The 26,705-nt window shown below is 43.2% G+C and overlaps 1 protein-coding gene across 4 annotated transcripts; it reads right to left on the minus strand.

The window, feature by feature from the left end:
- Window positions 1-1,869: 1,869 nt before the first annotated feature.
- Window positions 1,870-23,802, minus strand: si:ch211-180f4.1 (uncharacterized protein LOC100144405 homolog). Of its 4 annotated transcripts, none has more exons than XM_049016712.1 (3): window positions 23,549-23,802; window positions 9,487-9,654; window positions 1,870-7,844 (listed from the first exon to the last, which is right to left on the minus strand). In XM_049016712.1, the coding sequence occupies exon 3, from the start codon at window positions 7,754-7,756 to the stop codon at window positions 5,534-5,536; it is 2,223 nt and encodes a 740-aa protein (XP_048872669.1). In that variant the 5' UTR covers window positions 7,757-7,844; window positions 9,487-9,654; window positions 23,549-23,802; the 3' UTR covers window positions 1,870-5,533. The 4 variants fall into 4 exon arrangements, with proteins under 4 accessions (XP_048872669.1, XP_048872671.1, XP_048872668.1 ...); XM_049016714.1 differs by lacking the exon at window positions 23,549-23,802 and adding an exon at window positions 12,035-12,154; XM_049016711.1 differs by lacking the exon at window positions 9,487-9,654.
- Window positions 23,803-26,705: the final 2,903 nt, after the last annotated feature.

The following is a 26,705-nucleotide window of genomic DNA, read 5'->3' on the forward strand; positions in this document are numbered from 1 at the left end:
GGAGCGCTATATCTGAACTGGAAGTAGCTTTTCAGTACAGCTGTAAAACAATTCGTTCATTTTTATATGACTATCAATAAATAATATTACCTGATGTTTAGTAAGGGATAGGGGTACCATGAAATATTTGTCAAGTATCCAGACTAGTTCTTATAAATATGTGGAGGATTTTTATTTGTTTATTTTCTTCAGAGGCCCTTGATTATGTATTTAAGTAACAACACTTGCTGATAACTATAAAATATTTTAAGATAAGGTTCCTCACCTGTATTGATTTATATTATTTAATTTAGTTCCATTTAGTTGTCACGAAGTTTAGAATCGAAAATTTAACCTTAAATGTGTATCACTCGATGTTTGTGTCACTAGTACAACCATACATTCAAGCATGTTGTGTGAATGTTTAATTCACTCTTTTTTTAAATCTATTTTTATTTTGTAAGATGTTTCGGGGGGGCGGCATGGTGGTGCAGTGGTTAGCACTGTTGCCTCACACCTCTGGGACCTGGGTGTGGTCACATGTGTGTGGAGTTTGCATATTCTCCCCATGTCGTCGTGCATGTGTGAGTGAATGTTGTGTGAGTGTGCCCTGCGATGGGCTGGCCCCCCATCCTGGGTTGTTCCCTGCCTCGTGCCCATTGCTTCCGGGATAGGCTCCGGACCCCCCGCGACCCAATAGGATAAGCGGTTTGAAAAATGGATGGATGGATGTTAGATGTTTCATTCACTATTTTTCATGGTACTCTGAGATCATTGTCAAGATGTTCCAAAATTACATGCAGTGATATTCAGGAATTATTTTACTTCATATATTATTATAATACATAACTTACAAATGTTTTGGCTCCTGGAGACAGTACTGAATGTGAATGAAATTCTGTAAATAAATGACAGTAAGAATGCAAGTAAATAACTAGTAAATGCTAGTAAATAACACAATATTTACCTTGAATGAATACAGGCACATACGGCTGCATGGTGACTCTGGGAAGTACGATGCCTCGCATATCCTGGGTTGGGGTTTTGAATCATCTGTGTCTGCATATTTGTCTGGTTACGTGTGTGTGTGTCTATGTACATGTGTGTACGTGGGTGTGCATGTGTCTGCGAATGTGCATATGTGTGTGTGTCTGTGCACACGTGTGTGTATGTGTGTATCTGCGTATGTGTGTGTGTATCTGTTTGTGTGTGTGCGTTCCTTTGTATGTATGTGTTTGTGTGTGTGTGGAGAAACCCAATTCCCAATTTTATAAAAATCTGTGACTGCAATCAAAAAAACTAAAAAAGTCTAAAGTTTTGTATTTTGTTTGGTTACTTATGGTTAGGAGTTGTGGTTGTCATAGTGGGAATTGGGGTTATGACCACAGAAATGAATATGTGTGTGTGCATTATGTTTATATTACATTCTGTCCCCCACAGTGTAATAAAAGCCTGTTATTTTGACATTGTGAGGACAATTTCTTGAGATCCTCACAGAGCTGTGAATGCAAAAAAAAAAACAAATGCTAAAAGTCTCATATTTTGTTTGGTTTCTTATGGTTAAGGTTAGGGCTGGGTGGGGGTTAAGGTTGTCATTCTGGGATTAGACTTTTCCCCACAGAAATTGGTCCCCACAAAGATATAATTACAAACGTGTGTGTGTGTGTGTTTGTGTGTAAGAAGATGTTCTTTGTACTCTGGTTTCTTCCAATCCAAAGACATGTAGTTTGGCTACCTGGCATCTTCAAACTGCCCATGGTGTATATGTGACCTGCACTACACAGCCATTCTGTGCGGGGTTGTACAGACCCTTCTGCTCCTTGCTCACTAGTATCAGCTTCAGACCTCCAGACCCCCCCCCCCCCCCCCCCAATGAATAGACAAGCACAGTTTTTAAGTCTGATTTTATTATCATCTTGAAATCTTTTCACAAATACACTCACATCGGTTTTTTAAAATATTCTTCTATATGAAATTTATATTAAACACAGACACCAAGATCATTGTCATGTTGCATTATGAATCAATTACTTAAAGTACAGCAATGTACTCAGACATTATTAGAAATACCCCGCCATTTACTGACTATTAAAATGAATATAAAATGGTAATATGTTTGGGTTGCATGGTGATGCAGTGTGACCTCCAGGGCTGGGAGTTTGATTCCTGTCTCCACTTTGTGTGCATGGAATTAGCATATTCTCCTCATGCCACAGAGAGTTCAACTGGGTACTCCGCCTTTGGTCGTACCGTTCAAAGACACGTGGCTAAGCTAATTGGTGCCTTTAAGTTGTCCATAGTGTGTGTGCTCTGCAATAGACTGGCATTCCATACATGATAAGTGGTTAAAAGTTTGATGAATTGATGGATGGATGGATGGATTGATTGATGGATGAAGGGATGGATGGATGATACACTGCTTGGACAAAGGTATTTTGACACACCTCTTAATAACTGAATTCAGGTGTTTCATTCAGACCCACTGCCACAGGTGTATAAAATCAGGCACCAAGCCATGCAGTCAGTTTTACAAACATTTGTGAAAGAATGGGTCATTCGGAAAAGCTCAGTGAATTCAAGCATGGTACTGTGATAGGATACTACCTTTGCAATGAGTCAGTACGTGAAATTTCTTCCCTGCTAGATATTCCACTGTAAACTGTAACTGGAATTATTGTAGAGTGAAAGCGTTTAATAACAACAGAAACTCAGCCACGAAGTAACAGGCCATGTAAAGTAGCAGAGTGGGGTTGGCAAGTGCTGAGGCGCATAGTGCGTAAAAATCTCCAAGGCTTTGTTGAATCAATTAATGCAGAGTTCCACACTTCCTCTGGCATTAACTCCAGCACAAAAACGGTGCGCTGGGAGCTTCATGGAATGGGCTTCCATGGCCGAGCAGCTGGATGCAAGCCTCACATCACCAAGACCAATGCCAAGTGTTGGATGGACTGGTGTAAAGCACACTGCCACTGGACTCTGGAGCAGTGGAGATGTGTTCTGTGGAGCGATGAATCACGCTTCTCTGTCTGGCAGTCGAATGGACAAGTCAGGGTTTGGCAGATGCCAGGAGAATGTTACCTACCTGACTGCATTGTGCCAAATGTAATATATGGTGAAGGAGGGATAATGGTATGGGGTTGTTTTTCAACGGTTGGGCTAGACACCCTTAGTTCCAGTGAAGGGCTCTCTTAATGGTTCAGCGTACCAAGACATTTTGGACAATTCTATGCTTCTATTATGAGTTAAATCTTCATGTCCAACATCAGTAACTATAAAATGCACGCTGAAACTGAGGCAGTTTCAGTATCTCTGTTTCAGTGTCTGTTTCAGTGTCAGGGCAGTTACTGTGTTATGTACAGGAGCATTGAACTTGTTTTTTCTATTTCAGGGAATAGTTGCTCTAAATACAAGAATTCAAATACTCTTCCAGTCTTGAGCTTTCTCAACAGTTTTTTAGGACAAAATAAATATTTAGATATAGTTGTTTAGCTGATTTGTATTTTTTAACAAGTGTGTACTGTGGTTTGACATTGTAAAATTAAATATATTTAAAAAAAACCAACATGTCATCAAAATTATGATTAAAAATATAAAAATTAAGCATACAGTTGTAATTATACTCATGATCTGATACTAATAAGATATATACATATCTTTTCTAACTTTCTTTCAAATATGTTATAATTATTAAAAACAGACATTAATGTAGCACTAAACAATTTATTGAATAGCCTACTTGTGTTCTATATTCATTTACAACATTTCAATATAACAATAATACAGTTTTAATCAATTAGATTTTTTTAGAAAACAATAATGATGTCAAATTATATCTATATCAACTGCCATCAGGTTGTGGTCAAATGGCCAATGCTGCCTGGGATTGCTGTAACTGTGCGGCAGGCATGTAGTAGCTGGTCTCACTGTGCCAGTCATACAGAAACGATCATCTCGAACAAGGAAGCAGCTTTCGTTGATATTGTCCTTGATAGTTGCCAGGGGACTTGGTTTCACAATAACTTAAGACAGAACAGGCAGATCTCGTGTACCAGAACAGGCTCAGTCAGGCAGACTGGACCGGCAGCCAATTTCCTTTGACATGAATTATTATGCCTAACCAGTATTTATTTTTGTTCATTGTGACTATATATACAAGATGTTGACAGAACAGTTAAACCAGTACCCCGCTGCAGCTTTACCCCTTCAACTGCCAGAGTGTTAATCCACAAACTTCTACACAAAGTTCTAATGTTGGGAACAAAGACCTTAAGCAAAATGCAGACACTGAAGCTAAAGATTTTCAGATTTAAAACATTAGTAAAAAGCTATGCCTGACTTTCAAAGATGCCTCTGTACAGTCTGCGGCTGAGTGTGGTTAGTAAAAAGCATGTAAATTTCTTATGAGTGTATGATGGTGATCAGTGAAAGGAATAAAAGTTTCATTATTCTACTTTGACCCACTGGCTGCTTCTTCAGTAACTGAATGTGATCTTCTAACCAATTATCCTGGTCGGGGTCACACAGGACCCGGAGCCTAGCCCAGGCACCACAGAGCTCAAGGCTGCGGTACGGCATGGACAGGATGCCACTCGATTATTCTGGTCGGGGTCACACGGGACCCGGAGCCTAGCCCAGGCACCACAGAGCTCAAGGCTGCGGTACGGCATGGACAGGATGCCACTCAATTATCCTGGTCGGGGTCACACGGGACCCAGAGCCTAGCCCAGGCACCACAGAGCTCAAGGCTGCGGTACGGCATAGACAGGAGGCCACTCGATTATCCTGCATGCTTTCAGATTGATAAGGCCATTTGCTACCAGAAAGAGTGAGGGTGCATTTTGAATGTTTTAAGGGAATGCGGTATTGCTTTAAAAAATTTCTTTTCATAGTTCTGATCACACAGCTGCCTGGGTCAATTAGCTTTCACATTTGACCTGGACCCATGGTGTGAGGATTCACTAATCAACAGTATCTGAAGAGTAGCTATTGTCTATATAGGCCATATGTTCAAACAGTCACACTCATCAGTCCTCAAAACTGTACTACTTCCGGAGCCAAGATTTATTTTCCAGTAAAAATACAAACAATACAAGTGATTAAATCAGGCAAAGTCTCTGTCTTAATGGCATTGGATCATGAGGGAATTTCTATTTTAACATCTCAGACTCCCCCAGGCATGTTGATTAGTAGATGTCACTGCCTAACTGCTGTGTGTGCATTCAGCAGGGCATCTGCTATTTCTAATGCGGCCTTGTGAGGGACTTGGAATAACACACGGTAAAAATACATTAAAATTTTCACAATCAAATTGTTCTGGTGAACAAAAAACTATAATTACCTACAGCAGGGGTAGGCTACCCTGATCCAGCAGGTTTTCTATCCTACCCGATGAGTTGCCATCTGCCTGTGACCAGGTGTGGCTCATCAGAGACCAGGTAGGATGGAAAACCTGCTCTGGATGCCGACACTCCAGATTTAGGGATGCCTACTCCTAACATCTAGCATAGGTCATACATCTATTTGAAAGTCTTTTCCTTCTACGTTTTGCTTCACATTACCACATGTATGTCTTTGAGGTATCTATCTGTGGGTTCTGAGGGTCAACTGGTCCTTCCTTCTCCTTCTCAGCCTCATTTTCCCAGAGGTTGATGAGAGGCGGGTAAAGCTCATTCAGAGGGATAGAGGTTGCGTGCTGCATGTACTTTTTCAGAGAGTGGTGGCATGATTTCTGTTTCATGCGGTGTCCCATGTAGAAGACCAACAGGGCCATGATACAGATGGCAAACATGGAGCCCATTACTGCAGCCAGTGCTACATTGGTGGGCTGTGCCACGATCTCAACAGCAAAGCTGGCCTCTTTCGTGGTCACATTAATGCAGGACCATTGGGTCTGGTGCTCTGAGGTGACCATGGTCAGACAAACCTGGTACTCTGTGGATGGCAACAAATGTGTAAGATTATATTCTTGGACGTCTACGGGGACCTTTGCCGTATAGCTAATCTGCTGGTTGTCAATTTTCATTGTAGCGCTGGACCACTTGGGTTGAGTGACGTCGTGACTGGAGGTGCTAACCAAGGGGTACAGTTTCCATTCCAGCACCACAGACTGGGAATGGATGACCTTAGCGAGGACAACCAAGGACCCCGTGGAATTTCCTTGCTCGCCAACTTCCGGTCCTCTATTATGCCAGTCACTCTTGTCCACGTGAACTGTGACGCTGCGAGTGTCGGCCCCTTCTGCATTCCATGCAACGCATGTGTAGAGACCAGCATCTGTTGGTTCCACATGGAGGATCTCTAGAGTTCCCTGATCTTGTAGTCTATGTTTTTTGCTTTTGCTGCTATCCGCCTCTTGTGAGAGAACCTCTGTGGTGACCTTATCTCCAGTTGGTGTCACCCAGTAAAACTGAGGTGCAGGGTCAGCCATGGCCCAACAATTCAGAGTCAGGGGTTGTTCAGCAGTGACATTCAGTTCAGGGGGGAAGGTATGTAGGGAAATCAGTGGGAGGCAGGTGTTGCTGGCCAGATTCCAACTTGCAACAACTTCCTGCAATGTATGGCCAGTCAGCTGGGGTGGGGAGGCACAGAGGGTAGTCTGAGACTCCAGAAGCCTCAGAGTAGACTGGTTTCCCAGGACAGACCACCAAACGGAAAGACAGTCACATCGAAGCGGGTTGCTATGCAGACTGATCTCATCCAGATTTGGAAAAGAAGCGAAAACTTCATGGGGCAAGAGGCTGAGGTCATTGTTACTGACTAGTAAGATGTGTAGACCCTCCACACCCTGAAAAGCAGCACGGTCGATGTAGGATAGATGAGGGTTATTGCAGATTTCCAATTTGGCCATCTCTGGAAGATTACTGAAGGCTCCTCTCTCAATGGCCACCAGCTCTTCCATGTTGTTGAGACTGAGCTCCTCCAAGTGGAGGAAGTTTTGGAAATCACCTTCCTGCACCCGGGAAATAGGGTTTTTGTTGAGGTCCAAGAACTTGAGGTTAGGCAGCCCACTGAGTGCTGCTGTGGGCACAGCAATTAGTTTGTTGTCAAAAAAGGAGAGGCTCTCAAGGTATTCTAGTCCCTGAAAGGCCCCTGGAGGAACATCTCTGAGCCCCATACCAGCTAGCACCAAGCTGTGTAGTTTGGAAAGAGGATAAAAGTTCATATCCTGCAGCCCCAATATGGGGTTCTCTCCAATCATGAGGATCTCCAGGTTGGGAAGGAACTCAAACCAATGGCTATCTATGGCTACCAGCCGATTGGAGTTAAGATGAAGCCTTAGCAGGTTCCCCAATCCAGAAAAGGCTTTGGGACCAATGGAAGAAATCTGATTGTGGTTGATGTACAGCTCTTCTAAACTGACCAGGTCCTTCAAACAGAAATCTGGTAGTGCCTGTACCTGATTCTCCTCTAGGTAGAGGGTGATGAGCTGAGTTAGGTTGTTCAGCGCGATGTCCTGAATCTGCTCAAAGTGGTTCTGTGAGAGGTCCAGTTCTGTGAGATTTATGAGATTCTGCAGTTCTACAGTAATGTGGGAAATGTTGTTGCTCTGCAGAAGCAGGACCTGAGTGTCCCCAGATATGTTGGATGGAACCCTGCTCAGATGCAGTTCATTGCAATCCACGGTCCTGGCTTGGTGGTATAAAGACTGAGGAGTGTACCATGGGCGGGTCTCACAGACGCACTGTGCTGGGCAGAACGTGCTGGCTAAGACATACTGACACCTCATAAGTGCCAGACAGATGCAGGGCAACAGAACCAAGAGCACAGTTCTACTCATGGTTCCCAGCTTCGGATCAGTCTGAAGCACGACCTGGCTTTTGACTCTGAAACTTCTTCTATAAAGCCAACTTTCGGATCTTCAGTTCCTGGAAGAAAAAAGGACCTATTATATTCTAGAATTACAATACATTTGCATGAATTTTAATAATCTAATATATGTCCGTCTGAAATGATTACAAACATTAATAATTACTTAGACAATGACAAAGGACACATTGCGGTATTGCAGTCAATTATATCTTTACCATTAGTAAGAGTCTTATGAATCTTAGTACACGTTCACTGCAACTGCTAAGCTGTAGATTTTTATGAACCTTTTCACAGCTTCCAGTTTTGTTCAAGTATGTTTTCACGGTTCCATTTGCAGTGCCACACACACTCATACACACAAGTATAAATCTGTTGGTATAATGGCAAGATCGCAGGTTTGACGGAAGATGAATGCGATTCTCATGAAATAACAGCAACAGAGGACAACTCGGGGAGGAAGTGACAGAAGTGGAAGAGGGTCACGATCGTAAAGCACAGTCCACAGCAGGAGAACTGAGGCCGTAAAAAACGGCAGTAAATCAGGAAGGCGAAGGAGATTCGTGACTCCACAAAAAAAGCAAGAAGCACACAACTCTCACAGATAACATCTGTTCGCTTCCACATAGCCTACTCGGTCTGTAGACCATCAGAGTCAATATCGCCCATTGTAACAGCAGCTGGTGAAATGAAACTGGCGTCCCTTTCGGGTTCCTGTGCTGCTCTTTATAGAATGTGACTGGTTTAAGCATCTCCTGCTATGCCTCCCCAGTATCTGCAGCACTTGAGTATTTGTAGATAGGCAGCCGTGTTGGTGCTGTCATGCCACGCTGCTCCCTCTCTAATGAGACTCGTTCTGCAGGGTGGGTGTGGAGAGGCGGCAGATGCATTGTGGTGGGTAATAAGCGCTGCCGCACAATGAATCACCCCTGGGCTAAAGCGTCTCCCTCTGTCTCACTTCTCTTTGCATGTGTTTCTAGGTTCCTGGAGTCGTCAGATAAGACAATCACCTTAATGAAGAAAGAACTGCCTGCCAACTGATTTATTGATTGGCGGTTTGCAAAGATGCAGATGAGGCTCCCCTGCTCAGGCCGAACAAGCTCCCCCCTCCCACACTTTATCATGTTTTCCCAAAAGAACATTGTCCTCGGGAATTTAAATTTCATATTTCCACCGTGAGAATAAAACAATCCAGCCGTCAGACATCTCACATTTAAGCTGCAACGAAATGCGAGTAAACTTCATGTGTTCTAAGTCTGAATTAGCTAATGACGTCGTGTGTAATACAGGAGCAAAGGTTGTGTGTCAACATCATCCCGCTTCAAAATGGTAGCAAAAGAGAGGTATTAATTAAAGTTTTTCTTTTCAGCTACAGGAAATATAGAATCAGAAAACCAGTGATGAATGGTTCAAAATCCTCGCCTGTTTGTGCAACATACACTCAGGTCATTGCTTATTTCAAGATGTTTTTTTAGACTTTTTTTTTAGACTTTAGACTGAAAAAGTCAGGTTTCTTCCACACAATCATAAAGAGTGCAAGGAGAAAAGGCGTAAATGCATCCTGCCTTGAAAATTAAAAAGAGTCGACACGAGGCCTCTATGATGCAACTCCTCGTAACGTTTTGTCAGGAACATCCCAACACTCAAACCTCTATTTTGGCTGTTCCTTTTACAAGACCATCACAGGTGCAGAGCAGTTACCTCTCTAGCAAAAGGGCATCCGGAGGATGTCAGCATTTGCTACAGTGGAACTTTCAGGTGGGAGATAGTTGGCCTTTTCTCCTGCTGACCTTCAGCCACCTTACAGCATCCTCATGCCTGGCATGTGGCACGCATCCATCTTGTCCGGGTTTCATGTACGCGTCTGTCCTACGCTCAGGGTATAAAATAAACAGATCAATGGGCACGCTTCTTCCCCATTGCAAAAAAAAAACAGCAGGCTTAAAGCACACAGCGCGTATCTTTTAAGCAGTCCCTGGGGCCATTGGTCTGCTCAGGTTAGGAAACGCTCGTGTGACTCGCGATATATTCCTGCTCGAAATGCTTCAGGCTACAGGGACACGCCGCACTGACACCAAGAGCTGCAGTACAACAAAAAAAAAAAAAACTGATTGAGAACAAGATGGGAATAATTACTCTGCTCCTTTCGAGCAGCATACAGAAATGAACTCCCGGGAGAATTGCATCGTGAGGGCTGAGTGCCGGGGACCTTTGGGAAACTTCCTGCCAGCCTTAAAACAGAATCACAGACTGCAAACAGCAGGCCATGGTGTACCTGCCCCGGCCACCACTGTGGACTGTTCCGGAAGCTGGCGTGCATTCCGGCACAGCAGCGGGTGCAATGAAGGACTCCCACGTGACAGTCGCCACCATGCTTGTCTGATTGCATTAGAGAGCAGGGGCAAACTCAGGACATGTCCCCCCCTCCAGGCCCTCTCCGTGGCAGGAAATGGGGCCATCTCACCAGGATGCCATGGCAACCTGAGATGAAGCAGCAACTGGGAGCTGGCCCTGAGCTGCTGTTATGGGCCCATCCTCTGGGGGCACTCCTGGCCCCTCCCACTGCCCCCCCATACATGGGATAACACAGCTAGAAGAGCCACTAGCCTATCTGTGGTGGGGGGTGGGGGGGGGCATCCTACACAGAGTCAGTGATGTCGCGGAATCATTAATAAGCCAAGGATCCTTCATGTGTATTTATGAAATGATCGTAACGCATAATGAAATGCACATTAAGGTTTAACGATGCTGTTATGTACAGCCCTTCAGATGGATTTTTAATTAGCGGTTTATGGGTTCTGAAATAAGAATTTGTACTTTTTAAATGTATTGCTTTTACAGGCTTAATGCATAGCTTAAGGTGTTATAAAAATTTGAAAATGTTCTTTTTAAAAAAATAAAAACATGAGCGATGATTGTTGTGACTCAGCAGTTCCAGCCAGAAGGATTCAAAAATTAACTGTGATTCATTAGGAATATACGAAAAGCAGCTAAAAGAAACAATAGGACATCTGCATTTGATTGGTGTAAATAACTGTGGCAGGTGGGCTTTAATAGGAGTCACAGATTTATTTTTACAGACTTATAAATGAAATAGACGGCAACTGTATCTTCCAATCACACAGAGCGGCATCAATCATGCTGAGGCCAGATGGGTGCTCTCCAAAGAACAGGGCAAGAAGCTCATCTTAAATTAGTGTTTCCCAACCTGGTCCTCGGTTCCCCCAGACTGCTCTATGTTCCTTCTGGAGTGTCTGGGGGTCCCTGAGAACCGGGTAGAGAAACACCGTCCTAAATGACCCTTCTCATTTACCTCTAATGCTGAGATGGAAGATTAAATAATTCCACGTGGAAAACCCTTGCGGCTCACCAATTGCTGTTACTGCCCATACTGAAAATGGGAAGAGGGGTTTAGGGCTAGAAGATAACAAGCAGCAAGAGAACAAGATATGTATGTATAACCCACTTAGTTGGAATAATAATAATAAAATAATAAGTAACACTTATATAGCACTTTTCACAAACCCAAGGTCACTTTACAAGGAGAAACTTACTTATTATTCATCAGCTGAAATGCACAGATAAAAACAAAGATGCGAGATATAACAAGTGTCTTCACAGACAATAATCTAAGCGTTTGAGGCTCAGTGTAATAAATGCCTGAGAGAGAAATCCTTAAACAGCACGTTGCAGCTCACAGCCTGCGGGGTCACAGCAGTGCATGCGACACAGAGGATTTGCCTCACTCCGCTCACTCTATTGACACCCTCACTCTGGAAGCTGGAGGCATGATAACAGTCTGTCATCAGCGAACTCTAATGGCTGGGGGTCCTGAAACTTTGTAACGACTGCGCATAATGATACTCTTGCTTTAAATTAAAAGCAGATGATCACGTGGTGCAGTGGTGAGGTAATGGTTCAGTCAGTTCAGAAGTCATCACTGTGGCCTTGTAAAATAATCCCGATTAATGATGACTCTCTTCTCTTCTGCCAGCATTATTTTATGCAGTGGGATGATGCATCCCAACTGAGCAATGTCCACACTCGTTTTCAGCTGCTGTACACTCTGGACAGATTTCCAAAATAAGCCCCGGGGAAGGTGGCGATTCCCTACTGCAATAAATTCGTAGTTTCAGTCAGGATGCAGGGTTTTTTATTTTTAAAAAAAGACAGCCAATGGCACCGTGAGTGTCTCGGAAACTGGCGATGTGGTGAGAAAGGCTCGAGTCAGCAGAGAATTTACACTCACCCACTTTAGCTCCGCTCATCTTGGTGGTACATAGTGCCCTGGCCACCGGCAACAGGTCTCCCGCGAGATCAGCTTTGAGCAGCAGCACTCCGTCATCCTCCCATTCCAACCTCAGCTCCACCCCTCACTAGTCGGGGGCGGCCCCTCCCCACCCCACGACTGCTGCGGTGACCTTCAGCTTTGTGTGGAACATCCAACTGGCAATCCCTTTTCCTGGACTGTCATGGCAGCAGATCGAGAACAGAAGTGGGTTCTAATCTGCCACCTAGTGACTGCCCAAGTGGCTCGGTTTTCTTCCTGAGTGTGAGCTGGCAGTCACAGACCTAAACACCGTCTGCATATTGCTATGTCATTCACCAACAACGCTCAGCAACCACCTTGTGGCAGAATGAATGGGCTTTTTCTTGCACAGAGAGGGACAGTATAAACCAACCCCAGTGCCTTAACTAGCTGTTGTAGAAATAAACTCCACTGATGTGTTAGATTACTGCATGTTGGTGGCTGTCAGTGGTAGGAGTTTCACTGTTTCTCCAATTAGCTCTTATGCATGGTGCCAGCATGATTCACACACGAGCATTGTGAACCACAATGCAGAAATTGATACCACTGCAATCACATACAGTACTGGATGCGTGTACTTCTCTCCGGTGCTTATCATATTTATAACTTTTTAATTATCAAGTAGCACTTTCCTTCTTAAACAAACCCTAATCCAGCCTTTTACCCCTACGTACACCTATCCAACACCAAAACTCCCTGGCAACCAAACAGCCAAGTCCATGACAACAGCCGAGCACTTTCTTTTAAGTCTGTGTCAGCCTGCATTGAATATGTATGATAAGAGGCCTGTGCTATTTCTGTTCACACTCTCCAATTCCCGAGTGTCCCAGAGCACTACGTTGATCATGCTGTCAGCTGCTGCCATGGAAAGGTGCCTCCGGCATGTGCGCCAGGATAGCTTCTCATCGCCGTCTCTGCGAAAACATGCAGCCGTTTCTCACGGAAGCAAACGCCAGGCAGTTGCTCTCTGCTGTGGCCTTTTCATTTCCCACCTTCATGCAACGAAAACAATCTCAGACAGTTTGTATCTGCTTGCATCTGCTGACCTGCACATTCTGCTAAATGACTTCTTGGTCATTCGAGACACAAATTCTGGTCCTTTTTCGCTTATTGACAGTTAGGTAGCATGGCTTTCAATCACACAGCGAGCTTCACTCAGCCACACAGCAGTGGGGGACACACTTGGGACTGCGAAAGATACTAAACATAGAGAAGAACGGGGTGACCAGCGACAGCCACTGGCCAAGCAGGGAAACAATGGATAGAAAGGACAAGACAGGGCCTGACCCTGACGCTTATAGGAAGGCATGCTTCTCTCAGTCAGAGGGTCAAAGTGTTTAGTCCTGTTTGCTTATACAGCTGTGGAAAAATTTGAGAGACCCCTCTACATTTTTAAACAAATGTGCATGTTTTAATCCTGGTTAAGATTATGCTCAACAGCAGCATGCTTCACGGTTCAAAATTTATGAGACAGCTGTACACAAGAATATGGTGAAACAGGAGACACTCGGAGCAACCAGAAACCAGCCAGGTGAAGGGCAGAAGCAACGTTCTAAAACCAGGGGTGACCGTTAACTTACCTGACAGTGTCTCATGAATCAGAGCATGACATCAAGTGACCAAAAGATAATGAGAAACAGAGAAGAACCAGACTGTTTGCAAAAATGTGTGTGTGTGTCTGTCTATATACACACACACACACATATATATATAAAAATTCACAGGTGCATATCCATAAATTGAGAAATGGGGGACACAAAAAATTGTGCTGTGGTCTCTATTTTTTCTGCGGCTGTACATCAGGCTCATGTGTCGTAAGCTAGATGTTTACACAACACTAAAACCACAAAATCACAAAGGAAACCATTTCTTACTGGTCCACAATGTCCTGCACTGCTGTGTAAGCAAGCAGCTCAGATAGCGGTAATCAGAAAAACAAGAACTCAGGTCTTTACAAAGACACATTCTTTCAGTTATAGGAGATTAGCCAGATGTTCGCGCTAGAGAGGGCTGCTGCTAATTCTCCATATTAAAGTGAAGTTCCGTTATAATTAAAACATACTGAAGATAATGACTAGTGTGAAGTTTAATGATATTGATATTAACCAGGTTGAAGCGTCAAGAATGTGGAAGGGTCTACCTGAATAAATGGTTTATTCAAAATATTTTAAAGGAAAGTGTCTGCAAGGTAATTATTTACACTAATTGTAATTTCTGGAATTTTATGATTCTTAATCTCACAAAGCAGGATCACTGTCTGTTTATTCCAATCCATTAAGAAAGCCGTAAACCAGTGTTATATTTAATTTGCCTTAAATGTTGGTAGGTACATGCTGATCGCGTCCTGACTGGGCCATTCAGAAACCCGCAGTAGCTTCACTCTCCATTTCCAGCGTACTATAAGTTACAATTCCTCCGCAGATATATATTTTTAAAATGAGTTTTTTCTCACTTACTCCTCAGTTCTGGCTACATCTCACATTAGCAAGCATATTCGAGTCAATAAAAAATTCATCACCGCTTTATTAATAATTTATCAAGCTGCAGGCAGGTCTTTAATTTTCATTCCTGCCCCCTCGGATTGAACAAAAGACAGCTGTTAATTGGCCAGAGCAGATTTTTCACTGTTTTGAATCTCCGATTCGATCGTGAGAATCACTCCGATTGCCGGGTTTCCTATTCTTAGCATATTGTGTTAACAGGTTTCACAAACCGTTTTCCTTTAGTGAAACAACCTTGACTTGTTCCATCTATCTGAAGAATTGCGCTTCATCTCAGCTTTTGTCCAGCGTTCCGTTGATTGTTTTTGCACACAGATATTCCCCAAACCTCTGTCTTGAGTCTCCCTCATTGCTTCTCCTGGGTTTTCATTAAAACTCTACATCATAAATAGGGCATCTCTTACTTCTTTCTCCAGATACCATTATTTATTACCATATGTGTGCCTTCCTGGAGACTCACACTAAGGTATCTGCTAATGCTGTACTATACCTATTTCCTTTCCGGTTTTCACCATCTTATAGCTAGGCCAACCCTTAGTGCACTTCTGGCTTGGACTTGCAGCTAATGGCCTCCTGCCTCCCAGCATAAACTCCTGTCCCCTTGCTTCACCACTCCTCACCTCGCCCCCCCTTTGGCTGCTATTCCTGGCTGCCATCCGAAGGCCTGATCTTGGGTATGATAAGGACTGCAGTTAACAAAACGCATGGAACTGTTCTATAAGCCTGTGTTTTTTAACTGCTGTGCTGCAGTACACTAGTATGCCATTAGAACTGGCCAGATGGGCCAAATATATACACACACACATACAGACACACAAACCGAACAGAATAAGCCTATATATTGATAGAGAAAGAGGTAAGGAGCACACACTGGTACAGCACGTTGCCACATGATAAGCCACCTCCGGCATGAGAACCTGAGTGCTGCCGTGTGGCGGGTAATAGAACAGTGATTTTTTTCCAGTGGCTGGAGTGTCAGTCCTGCCTCCACCCCCCAAATGTTCCCAGTTAGTTGGAGGACATGCTTATAGGGCTGGCTGTAGATGACTATGATACCCAGAACATAGCAATTGCAGGTTACAGGCCTTGTTCAAGGGCCCAATGGAGAATGACCACTCTAGATGTTCACAGGATTCAAACTAACAACCTTCGGATTGCTGGGACAGACCCTAAGCCTCAGAGCCGCCACTCCACCGACCTCTTGAGAGTTAAATTATAAATGTACTTTAAGTGGCATAAACGAAGAAAAAGCTTTGAGCCACTTTGTGACATTTCATTCAATTAACTGTCCAATAGGCTTTAAGTGCACTCGTCATGAGATCGAATGCAGCCGAGAATACGCAGCCCTACAACTGACTGGTATGTTTGACAATTTGCAAACTGCCTTGTAGTAAAAAGACAAGATCACAGGCAAGTTTTTGAAAAGGAAGATTTCAGAAAATATGCCTGATCCTGAGCCAGCAAAGTGATAAGCTTGATTGGTAAGAGCCAATTAGTAGCATGTGTGTGAAACAAGCAGGGACTGTGACAGGTACTAAACACAGAGAAAGTGTGCCCTGGGTTAATTACCTTATGAAAGTGCTGTGGTAGAAGAAAGGTTGGCAGACACTGCTGCAGGTGTCTACAACACTTCCACAAAACTTGCAGTTTTCTAAGACCTAAACTTACGGTCCACAGTTTTCAGCCTCCACAAATCAATCAGCTGTTAATGTTTCACAGCAGGGAATAATTATTTGCGAACTATTATCTGAGTTTCGTTTTTCCATTCTGTTATTAGTATCTCTCACTAAATGATGAACGTCAATAAACCAGTCACTTGAAAACGTCCACATACTTGCCAAAATATCATACCAGTCACTTTTCTTTGAGCTCTGATGACCCTGATAGCAAATAATGTGCTCTATTTCAAAAGAAGACTAAGAGAAAGAAATGTGCATGTCACAGAAAAGTGAGGAATTTCCATCCATCCATCCATTTTCCAAACCGCTTATCCTATTGGGTTGCGGGGGGTCCGGAGCCTATCCCAGAAGCAATGGGCACGAGGCAGGGAACAATCCTGGATGGGAGGCCAGCCCATCGCAGGGCACACTCACACACCATTCACTCACGCATGCACTCCTATGGGCAATTTAGCAACTCCAATTTGCCTCAGCATGTTTTTGGACTGTGGGGGGAAACCGGAGTACCCAGAGGGAACCCCACGACGACATGGGGAGAACATGCAAACTCCACACATGGCTCGAATCTGCGACCCAGAGGTGTGAGGCAACAATGCTAACCACTGCACCACCATGCCGCCCCTAGTGAGGAATTTCAATAAACAAAATAACTGACATATTATTCTATAACTGATGCTTTTACTATTTGTATGCCGAGTTTATGTTAATTGATTGTAACATTAATTGTGAATGTAAATAATAATAACAAGTCAAATGTAGCATGAAACCAAACCAAAGAATGTTTTAACAAAAAGGTTCTACTGATTTCTTTACACAGGACTGGTGAATTATCACCCTATTAAGCAGCACGATTTAATTATCGGTGGCATGGTGGTGCAGTGGTTAGCACTGTTGCCTCACACCTCTGGGACACGGGTTCAAGTCTCCACATGGGTCATATGTGTGTGGAGTTTGCATGTTCTCCCCATGTCGTCGTGGGGTTTCCTCTGGCTACTCCGGTTTCCCCCCACAGTCAAAGAACATGCTGAGGCTAACTGGACTTGCTAAATTGCCTGTAGGTGTGCATGTGTGAGTGACTGGTGTGTGAGTGTGCCCTGCGATGGGCTGGCCCCCCATCCTGGGTTGTTCCCTGCCTCGTGCCCATAGCTTCTGGGATATGCTCCGGACCCCCCGCAACCCAGTAGGATAAATGGTTTGGAAAATGGATGGATGGATGGATTTAATTATCTTAAAACTGGTAAAACACTAAGGGGTTCCTTTGCTTTTATGAGGATATTTATAGAGGTACTTAACAGAGGAGGGGAAATCAATATAAAAGCAGGACATTTTCTGTCTGGAAAATGACATATAAACAGTAATACATAAGCACAGAAACCATAAGTAAAGTTCACCAGCACTGAAAAAGTATGATTTACAAATAACAATAACAATAATAGTTTTATTATTATTATTTATTTATTTTTATTTATTTTTTTTGTGTGTTAAGGCACACTGAAATACCTCAGACTCATGGATTTCATACCAAAATATAACTCACGGATTTTATGTTGAAATATAAGAAGCTTACCAAAATGAATCACTGATGGGGCACACAATCATACTTATTTCCGTAATTAACACATTTCCCAACTTCTGTATTTGCATGTATTGCCATTGCCCTAAAAATATACATCCTGTAGTATGTATCATATTCACAGTGCAGCCGGGTTCCCTGCACTGTGTCGTGACCCAGTACTCCCCTAACCATCATTGAAATTATCTGCCAATTGTGCCACCGTAGCCCTTCTGTTGGTTCGTACCAGATGGGATTGCCCGCGTTCACATCTTGCATGGATGAGTCTTGGCGGCAAGACGCCCCATGGACAGATCATGGTCTTTCCCTCCTCAGACAAGTAACTACTCACCACGGCCGACCATGAAAATACCACAAGCCTGGCCGTTTCGGAGATGCTTTAAAGCCGGCCGTATGGCCATAACAGTTTGGCTCCAGAAGGACACGAGGCGCAGCATCCATTAAGGCTGCGGAAGCAGGATGTCACAGGATGACAACAAATATGCCGAGGAAGATTTTTGCTGTACAATAAGCCTGCTGATATGCGCTGGTGAAAGGCTATGAAGAACTTCTACTGCTTACAGCTGGAAGTCGGGAAAATAAAACCAAACAGGGAAGCAAGGAAATGAAGAGCATATGGACCTGAGATATAAATAATATGAGCAAAGTCAGTAAGTCAGTTACAGAAATATCCTCCTCTCTTCATTAGTGGTTCCTTTTCCATTAACATCTTGTGTTTTTATCAACATAAACCTTTATTTCAGTTCTCAGATTTAGTGTTTTTGACTGGAACGGCTGTTAGGTCCCTGCCAGGTTCTGTAATGCTGTGCATAGTTCTGGCTCCGATGCTTACTGGCACTTGGTAGCTCAGCATAGCTGCACTTACAGTAGCTGCGTCCTTGACGGCTGTGTGCCAGCGATGTATCTGCCTCACTTACGCACCACTGCGGACAAAAGCATCTGCTAAATAAATGTGAACTATACATGTACATTCAGCGCAATTCTCAGAATATCAAGGATCCGCTTTGATGTCAGGCCTCACACGCACAGGTGAGCTTTACTGACCTAAAGGAAATACTTCATTTGGCCAGGATGCAGCACCAAAAAAACAACCAGAAAGACCATGCGTATTGTTACAGCGAGAGTGCCGCTGTGGCTCGGCGAAGCTGCGGATAGGAGCTAAATTTAATCAATGCATAATATGCTCATCTCATTAGTGTATCTGCAGAGTTTTTTTGTTCTTATGCATGATAAACTGATCGCTGAAAGGCAGATTGAGGACCTTGCAAGGAGCCTCTTGAACCATAGATAGATAGATAGATAGATAGATAGATAGATAGATAGATAGATAGATAGATAGATAGGACACTGAAACACATCAGTGTCCAATAAACACACTGAGCTAAGGATGCTCTCTAAGGCTCTTTCATGTGCGTTTGTTCCGGAACATGAAAAGCTCCTGTCAGCTTTCCTCCCACAGAAAGCCGCGCTTTCACTGATCTGCTCTGTGAAGCTGCTTCATTAGCCTTGCAGAGAGGCTATGCAAATGTGCTCCACGAGCACACCATGCCATGTGACACGGACATGAGCTGCGAGACCTTTCCTCCCATCGTGCTGGCACCTTGGTACGGGTCACCCCCCCCCCCAGTTGCCCTCCACGTTAGTCTCCACTTTGAGCATTGCCCTACTTCGCGTTGCCCAAATCTGATGAGTTAGCAAGCAAGTGCTGAGGACATTTGCAGCTGGATTTAGGTGGCTTCCCTCGTTATTCTGATTCAGCAAATACATTAGCGGGCAGGAATAAATGACGCAAGCAAGACATAGAAAAGCATTAAGCTGAACTGCAAAAAAATAAAGGCCATGAAAGACACTGTGGAGTATCCTGCCACCGAATCTTTAACTACACTCTCACAGTTTGTTTATATCTTAGTATTGAAAAATCTGAAATCCTTTCAAACAACACCAGCATACCTTAGGAAGTTCAGCAGCAATGCAAAGCTACTGAGCAGGGCACTTCTGAGAGGCTCTCTTATCTCACGGACCCACAGTGAACGACGGGCAGAATGTAAAGCTTTTACGTTTAGCTCTCTATATTCCAATCTAATTCTGACATCATGTTCAACGTCTATGGGCAACACCATATGCAATCTGGATGATTTATGAACTGTGTGTTGCCTGTTACAATTTAAAGGAATGTTCCACACAAACATCAAGCAGTGAGATATTTATGATTGAGCTAATTTGATAAAATGTGCTAACACTACATATGTCAATACACACTGGAAAGAACGCAAATTTCTGCAGGCTAATTTATGACATTGCTATACTTTTAATATTATTTTATCAGCTTTATTTCAAACACCTTCATTAAAGGCTCTTCATATTTAGGTACAATACTACTATCACTGGAATACTGCCAGTATTTTGCATCCATCTTTGGAGCGCTTATCCAGGATGGGATCGTGGGTGGGGCTGTATATTACACAGGCAGCATAAAATTCTTCTGTGATTTTACCCTAGTGGGATCCTAGTCTATTGCAGGTCACCTACAAGCACACACTCAGACAAAAAGCACGTTTTTGGACTGCAGGAGGAACCTGGAGTACACAGAGAAAACACATGCAACAAACAACAAGAACAAACCCCTCAACCTCCAGCACTGAAGGGGGGGGGGCAACCGTGCTGTACACGGAGAGCAGAAGTGCTGCGATAAACCCCTACATGCAGTCAATGTAAGAAAATGTGCATACGGTCACATTCAGCTAATTAAAAGCGTCGTGCAACTGGTAATTATTTCAGGTAGGATACACTATTTACATTTTTACACCCTCAGCAATCATTCCTCTCATTATTTTTTCACATTTTCCACAACAGACATTTTATTCGAGTTCTTGTTAGCTATAGACTGCATGCAGATAGATGTGGATATTTAGATGTTAAAAATTTTCAGGTCGGCTCAGGTTGCCGAACATGCATTCGGGACTCCTCTAGCAACCGCGCATTCGACACAAAGTCAAACCAGCGATACCCAAGGATTCTCCGAAGAGACAGAGTACCGAAGGAGTCCGGGGTTCGTCTCAGCTCGCTGGACAGCATCCATGTCTCACAGCCGTACAGCAGGACAGGGAGCACCGGAACTCTAAAGACTTGGACCCTCATCCTCTCACAAAGATATCAGGAGCATTACACACCCCTTTCCAACAACCTCAGGAGCCTCCATGCTCTCCCAATCAGTCTGTTGAACAATAATTTTATTTATTATTATCCTATAGTCAAAACATGTAAAATAGGGAAGAGCCTATTTTTGTACTCACCGGAGGGCATGAAGCACTTATTGTTAATGTGCACTGAAAAACAGACCTTAAAGTCAGCTGGAGATTAAACCCAGCAGTGCACTGCTGAAACAGAAGATAGATAGATGGAGGCTTTCCCAGCATGCTCCTATGTAGGATGTACACAACACTTACTTCTGTATTATTACTAAGGGATTTAATGTACGTTGTAGTGTGAGTGGTCTATTTGAGATATACACTCAGACACACTCATTATTAACAGCATGTAACAAAATATATGCATCCATAATATGTGATAAGAAATAGTGATCCAAGCTTGAGAAATGACTTTGAACAGCATCCTACACAAGTCTTAGGCAGTCACAGAAAATCTTTAAAGCTATTTATCTCTAAAAATAAAACACAGTTCGACATTTGAACATCTGCTAATTATCAGTAACACAATAAAAACTGACAGGAGTTTCTTTCTCCTAAAAGTTACTAATATCTTGTTAGAAGGCGAGAGTAACACCACCTCAGTTCCTAAACACAAATCAGGGGCACCTCAACAATTTCATTTTAAAATGGATTAGTATCGTAAGATGGTGCTAATAAAAGCGTCAACTAGCCAAGCAAATCTAAGATGAACTTGTATTTGTCTTTAAGTAAGAAATATATGCTCTCCCGTAGAGCATACACTTGTTCTTCTTCCTTCACAAACTCTCACATTTAATTTGAAATGCAACTTCTCAAAGTCGTTTTCAGTCCGGATGGTTAAATGTCTGTCACCATCGACGCTCCGGAGACCCAGCACTCAAGGATCGAAGGTCTTTCCCCTTCATAAGCCCATACCCGCCGGCTCCAATATGAACACCGTCAAGTGGCTGAGACTTCTGGAATGGCTTATTGGACAAGGACGAGAGCATTTAAGCTTAATTGTGCAGCTACATGTTCAGCTGCTTGATGTAAGAATGACATGCTCAAAGCGGGCGAAGCATTCATTGCTTATCAGAAATCAAAGGTGCATAATAACTGAGAATATTAAAATATTTCTTAAACAGATCAATGGCAGATTATGACTAACTATGTGTCATATTCTGTTCAGCACAAAAATTGTTGCAAGCAAAGCCGGTCGAAGCGCATGGCGCGCACTAACCCATCTTCAGCGCCCTTAGTCTCGGACGGCGCGCTCCACGTACTTTCAAAATCAGCGCCCTCTCAAAAGATGGCGCCCTAGGCAGCCGTCTATATCACCTAATGGTTTGACCGGGTCACAGGCTGCAGGGATGGGAGGTATCTTCAGTTCAGGAATAACTTTATCAAGACTAATCTTGGATGTGATGTGCACGGTGCGTCTTCATGATCACGCAACCGTGAAATCCATATTTAAGCACAAGCAGTGCACTTTTGACCAGAGAACGCAAGCACAGCAGCAGGATTCACAAACGCTTTGCAGCTGTGAGGTCGCCAATGTGTCCTGCGCATCCACGGTAGTCAGCGCATTGCCCGGCTCCTGAAGGACACATTTATGTTCCTTCTTCATTAGCGGAGCTCATTAAAGCACGATTGCTCAAGTTAAGTTTGTAAGGATACACAATCAAGCGTATCCAGAGAATGCAATATATACGGATATATTAAGCATTAATTTCAGTCGTGTTGGAGCTAAGCCATGTGTCAATAACTTCCTATAAAACACTGGAAATAAATCGGCATGCAGGCACATTTTTCACACCAGAAAACTGGTTAGGCACACTCAGAAAGACGGAATAATGAGGGCGTGGATAAAAATATATAAACCAGAAGAATTCCTTTATGAAAATGCCTTGTTATCTAACTTCTGTCACTATCCACCTTAAAGGTTAGGAAAAAAAGTCGCAATATATGTGCGCAATTTTCACATTAAAATGAATGAAGATGCATTTTTATCGCTTATATAAAATACTTTGGGAAATACCATACCTATTAAATAAGAAAATATGTTATAATAAATACATTTAAACCAGAAAAATGTATAGTATTACCCATTACGACTAAATATATCACAAAATTCCATCCGACACTTTTAGAAATGGAAATCTAACATCGATAATATTTCCAACACTAGAAGATCTCGATACTTGTGTATTTCTATCACTTTTTAAATCAGCAATTATGAAATCTGGGGCAGTAATTACTCAGCATGTAGCGAACATTAGAGATGCATTACTTTACTGTAAACTTAGGAAAACGGTAATCCCGTGAGCCGAAACACACACAGCACACCCACCTCTGCGTGAACATATAAATAGGGACACATTCAAGGATATACTTCGGACGGAGACCAGCATACATAGCCAGCACATATAACGCGGCTATGAGTATTACATTAATTTCAATAACTTTCAATAAAACGCTTTGGAACACTACGACTGTGAAAATAAGCACTAAAAAGCTTGAAGTAACGCCCTTACCTTCAGCATTCGCAGGCGGAGTCCAATATGAAGATACACTTGCGTTACCTATGTGCAATTTCAATATATATCCAACAATATCAATTTTCAATACCGGCAGGTATTTCTACCGAAATAACATGCACGCAATTTATTCTTGTAGTCCTAAACCTGGGCAATCCTATCTGACTTCGGACGAATTTGTTGTACAGCGACTTAGGTGCCCTCACAGCGTCCGTGCACGGAAGCCTACGTCCCCTCTGTCACCGTATTTGAAGCACAATGCGCGCCCCGAAGTACCCGCCTCCCGCATCCCCGACTTACAATGTCATTAACCAATAGCTTTATTAGGCCACGCTTCTCCTCCAATAAAATGAAGGAGGCGGTCGCGCAACCAGGCTGGAATGATGTAATGGTCCAGTTTAGGTTTTGCGCTAGCATTTACCGCACGTTTCACTGTAATGGTATGACTTAATATAATAAAATAATGAAATGTGTAACCCCAACAAGTAAGTGCCCCCAGTTGTTGAGATGATATCACAAACCTGAGTTTCAAATTGTCTATAAAATATCGCGTAACGTGAGTTTCAAATATTAAGTTGAAGTAGCAATTCGATCACTACCCAGCCTTACAGAAAATGTATGTATTCATTATTACGTGCATCTTATATTTATTTTTAAATCCTGCGCTTTGCTGTGAATTATTAATCAATATTTGCCAAATATATTTGAAATAAGCAGTTTATGATTATGCTTATTTTTATTGTTAGTGGTGCTGTTATAAGTCTGCGAGCAACAAAGAACAATAATAATACAAAATATTTAATAACAACAAAAATAGTAATACCCCAAGGATCGTGCTCTTAGTGTGTAGAGGGGTTGGCGTACCTTAACGAGCTGCGGAGCTATTTAATTATAAGAGTACAGGTACTTTACACAGAAATTGACACATCCCATTTTATTCGCCTGTGAGATACACGGACACAGGGAGAGAGAACGTCAGAGTGCAGGGACAAACATCTACAGTACGTGACACCTCCCGGTCACAGATACAAAGCCCTGTCTCACAAGGCCAATTGCCAACCCACCGCATATTGCTTCAAGCTTCTAGTAGGGCAGCTCTTGGCAAAACGTCTGTGGGGACAGGCCAGGTAAGCCCAATCCAGTAAGTATCCAAAACGAGAATAAGAGAACGTGGTCTCAACCCTGGACTAGGGTTTGGTGGAATGAGTGCCCAGAGAAACTGCCTCTCTTCTCACTAGGAGGCAGTGTTGGAAACTTCTGGCGAATCAGCTTTCCTGCAGATATGTGTGTGGTTGTTGGAATATATTAGCACTGTCTCCATCTACTTTGTGGGCTTGAAGAAAGTTTCTACTATAGAAACCTGGGGTCACTGCTGTGTGTCATTCAGTCCTTGTATGGATACAGTGGGAGTTGTGTCTGCATCTTTGGTACAAACCTGAAGCCATTCAAAGTGCCTTTTGGTGTCTATCAGTATGGGTCTTGTCTCTGCTCCTATTGATGATTTTCATGGAAAGGATATCAAGGGACACTTGGAGGATCGTCCACTAGGGGGCCACGACATGGCATCCCTATCACTTGCAGATGATGATCCATGTTTAACTTGGTCTGACCAGGACCTCCAACATGATACTTGAGCAGTGTGGGTGCCGGAACAAATCTGACGGCCAGGCCCTAGCGTGTCAAGCAGCAGTGAACATGAAAGCAAATGACACAGCATCTGCAATGTCTTAATTGTGCATTGTTCTTTAGTTCATTGTTTTGAGTGTGTGGGGGGGGGGGGCACTGTATTTGCGTGAAGCAGTGGGGGTGAGGATAAGCATCTCCAACTCTGAAGCCATGGTACTTTCTTGGAAAAGTAGCTTCGTCCTTTCAGGTGGGGGCAAAGTCTGGCCTTAAAGCAAGGCTTTAAATACTTTAAATAAATACACTATATTGCCAAAAGTATTGGGACTCCTGCCTTTACACACATATGAACTTTAATTGCATGCCATTCCTAATACTTCAGCTTTAATATGGAGTTGGCCCATCCTTTGCAGCTATGACAGCTACAACTCTTCTGGGATGACTGTCTACAAGGTTTAGCAATGAATTTATGGGAATTTTTCACCATTCATCCAGGAGAGCATGTGTAAGGTCAGGCACTGATGTTGGACATGAAGACCTGCTCACAGTCTCTGCTTATAATTCATCCCAAAGGTGTTCTATTGCCTTGAGGTCAGGGCTCAGTGCAGGCCAGTCAAGTTCCTCCACAGACTTGTTCATCCATGTCCTTATGGACCTTGCCTTGTGCTGGTGTGCAGTCATGAAGTTCTCTATGAACTGTTCTTGAGCTAATCTGAAGGCCACACAAAGATGGATGTCTATAGCTATCTACAGACAGTTGGCAACTTCTACACATTGTATGCCTTAGCATGCGTCGTCCCCGCTCTGTGATTTTACATTTGCTACCACTTAGTAGCTATGTTGCTGTTGTTCCCAATTACTTCCACTTTGTTATAATACCACTAACAGCTGACTGTGGAATATTTAGTAGCGAGGAAATTTCATGATTGGACTTATTGCACAGGTGGCATCCTATCACAGTACCATGCTTGAATTCCCTGAGCTCCTGAGAGCGACCCATTCTTTCGCAAATGTTTGTAGAAGCAGTCTGCAAGCCTAGGTGCTTGACTTTATACACCTGTGGCTATGGAAGTGGTTGGAACAGCTGAGATCAATGATGTGGAGGGGTGTCCCAAAACTTTTGGCATTATAGTATACTTCGGGATCTTTTTAACAGGTGACAGTAAGAAGGAACATGAGATTGACATGCCTGGTTTGGTAACTGCTGTTTTACAGACACTGAGGAGATCCCTGGTAGTAAAGTAGGAGTTAAGTCAAAAGATGAGACTCAAAGTTAACCATTCAATGTATGTTCCTGTAATTTTCACCAATGGTCATGAGCGGTGGGTGTTGGCTAAAAAAAAAACAAGGTTTTGAGTATAAGCAGCCAAAATGAGCCAAAATTGTGGGGTTCCTGGATTCAGTGACAGGAAGATAGCCCTCAAAATAGAGCTACTACTCCTCCAGATGGGGAGATGGTGGCTTGGTCATCTTATGAGGATGCCACCGGGATGGCTCCCGAAGGAACTGCTCCAGGCACATCCCTCTTGGT

The sequence above is a fragment of the Brienomyrus brachyistius genome, chromosome 6 (assembly GCF_023856365.1).
Source record: "Brienomyrus brachyistius isolate T26 chromosome 6, BBRACH_0.4, whole genome shotgun sequence".
Lineage (NCBI taxonomy): Eukaryota > Metazoa > Chordata > Actinopteri > Osteoglossiformes > Mormyridae > Brienomyrus > Brienomyrus brachyistius.

What these genes read in the sequence shown, in the direction of transcription:
- si:ch211-180f4.1 (XM_049016711.1), bottom strand. Translation starts at nt 7,756, where the DNA reads ATGAGTAGAACTGTGCTCTTGGTTCTGTTGCCCTGCATCTGTCTGGCA.